At 37.6% G+C, this 1,769-nt stretch overlaps 1 protein-coding gene across 1 annotated transcript; it reads left to right on the plus strand.

The window, feature by feature from the left end:
* Positions 1–1,478, plus strand: LOC113852273. Its single transcript, XM_027482510.1, has 3 exons — positions 1–540; positions 631–774; positions 1,299–1,478. Exons 1-3 carry the CDS (start codon positions 1–3, stop codon positions 1,476–1,478), a joined length of 864 nt encoding a protein of 287 aa, XP_027338311.1.
* The last annotated feature ends 291 nt before the right edge of the window (positions 1,479–1,769 follow it).

The raw sequence follows: 1,769 nt of genomic DNA on the forward strand, positions 1-1,769 counted from the left end.
ATGGAAGAGCGCTCCCAAACAGCTGACAAGTCTCTTGCTGGGACATTAATGAGTACACTAACCAACATGAGGTTTGATGGTTCACGTACTATGCATGAGCATGTTGTTGAAATGACGAACATTGCTGCAAGGCTTAAGTCCTTAGGCATGATTGTGGATGAAAGCTTCCTTGCTCATTTTATTCTTAACTCATTACCGACTGAGTATGGGCCATTTCAAGTGAACTATAATGCCATGAAAGATAAATGGAATGTGCATGAATTGCACAATATGTTAGTTCAGGAGGAAATACGGCTAAAGAATCAAGGAAGTCATTCAGTCCATTACGTGAGCCATAAAGGACATCAAGGAGCTGGAAAGAAGGTTGTAAAGAAGCATGATAAGGGTAAAGGGCCATTGAAGATTAATGAGGCCTCTGCACAAATCCAGAAGAATAATGATAAAGATAAATGTCGTTTCTGTGGAAAATCTGGTCATTTCCAAAAGAATTGCCTGAAACGGAAAGCTTGGTTTGAGAAAAAGGGTAAGCTCAATGCTTATGTATGTTATGAATCAAACTTAACTGGAGTTCCACATAATACTTGGTGGATTGATTCTGGATGTACAACTCATGTTTCTAACACAATGCAGGGATTCCATTCGATCCAAGCCATAAACCCAAATGAAAGGTTCATGTTTATGGAGAATAGAGTGAAAGCTCCAGTGGAAGTTGTCGGGACTTATCGCTTGATTCTTGACACTGGACATCATTTAGATTTAGTGGAAACTCTTTATGTACCTAGTATATCTAGGAATTTATTTTCATTATCTAAACTTGATGTTACTGAATACTCTTTTAATTTTAGAAATGGATGTTTTAGTTTATTTAAACATAATTATCTCATTGGTACTGGTACTCTTTGTGATGGTTTATATAAATTAAATTTAAATGGTTTGTATGCTGAAACTCTCTTAACTCTGCATCATAGCATTGGCACTAAACGTAGTTTAGTGAATAAACGTTCCGCTTACTGGTGGCATAGACATTTAGGCCATATATCCAGGGAAAGAATGGAAAGACTAGTAAGAGGTGGAGTCCTTCCAGACTTGGATTTTACTGACCTAAATATTTGTGTGGATTGTATAAAAGGAAAGCAAACAAAACACACAAAGAAAGGAGCCACAGTAACCAGCTTCTTGAAGTTGTGCACACTGATATTTGTGGACCTTTTGATGTTAATTCTTTCGAAAAAGAGAGATACTTTATTACTTTTATTAATGACTATTCCCGTTATGGTTATGTCTATTTGCTGCATGAGAAATCTCAAGCAGTGGATGCCTTGGAAATTTACTTGAATGAAGTGGAAAGGCAATCAGACAGAAGGGTGAAAGTTGTTAGGTCTGATAGAGGTGGTGAGTATTACGAAAGGTATGATGAAACTGGACAACATCCAGGTCCATTTGCTAAACTCCTTGTGGTATTTGTGCTCAATACATAATGTCGGGTACACCACAACAAAATGGTGTATTGGAAAGGCGTAATAGAACATTAATGGATATGGTTAGGAGCATGTTAAGCAATTCTTCTTTACCCTTATCTTTGCGGATGTATGCCTTGAAAACTGCTATGTATCTGTTAAACAGGGTTCCTAGTAAGGCTCTTCCAAAGACACCTTTTGAACTTTGGACTGGTAGGACTCCTAGTTTGAGGCACCTGCATGTTTGGGGTTGCCAAGCAGAAATAAGGGTTTATAATCCACAAGAAAAGAAACTGGATGCAAGAACTATCA

Source organism: Abrus precatorius, unplaced genomic scaffold (assembly GCF_003935025.1).
Source record: "Abrus precatorius isolate BTA unplaced genomic scaffold, Abrus_2018 Scaffold10, whole genome shotgun sequence".
Taxonomy (NCBI): domain Eukaryota; kingdom Viridiplantae; phylum Streptophyta; class Magnoliopsida; order Fabales; family Fabaceae; genus Abrus; species Abrus precatorius.

Excerpts from the sequence above, each read along its gene's own strand:
- LOC113852273 (XM_027482510.1), top strand. The coding sequence starts at position 1 with ATGGAAGAGCGCTCCCAAACAGCTGACAAGTCTCTTGCTGGGACATTA. Across the intron at positions 541-630 it reads AGGGTAAGCTCAATGCTTAT|GGATTCCATTCGATCCAAGC; the intron begins GTATGTTATGAA and ends AACACAATGCAG. Across the intron at positions 775-1,298 it reads ATTTAGTGGAAACTCTTTAT|AAATCTCAAGCAGTGGATGC; the intron begins GTACCTAGTATA and ends TTGCTGCATGAG.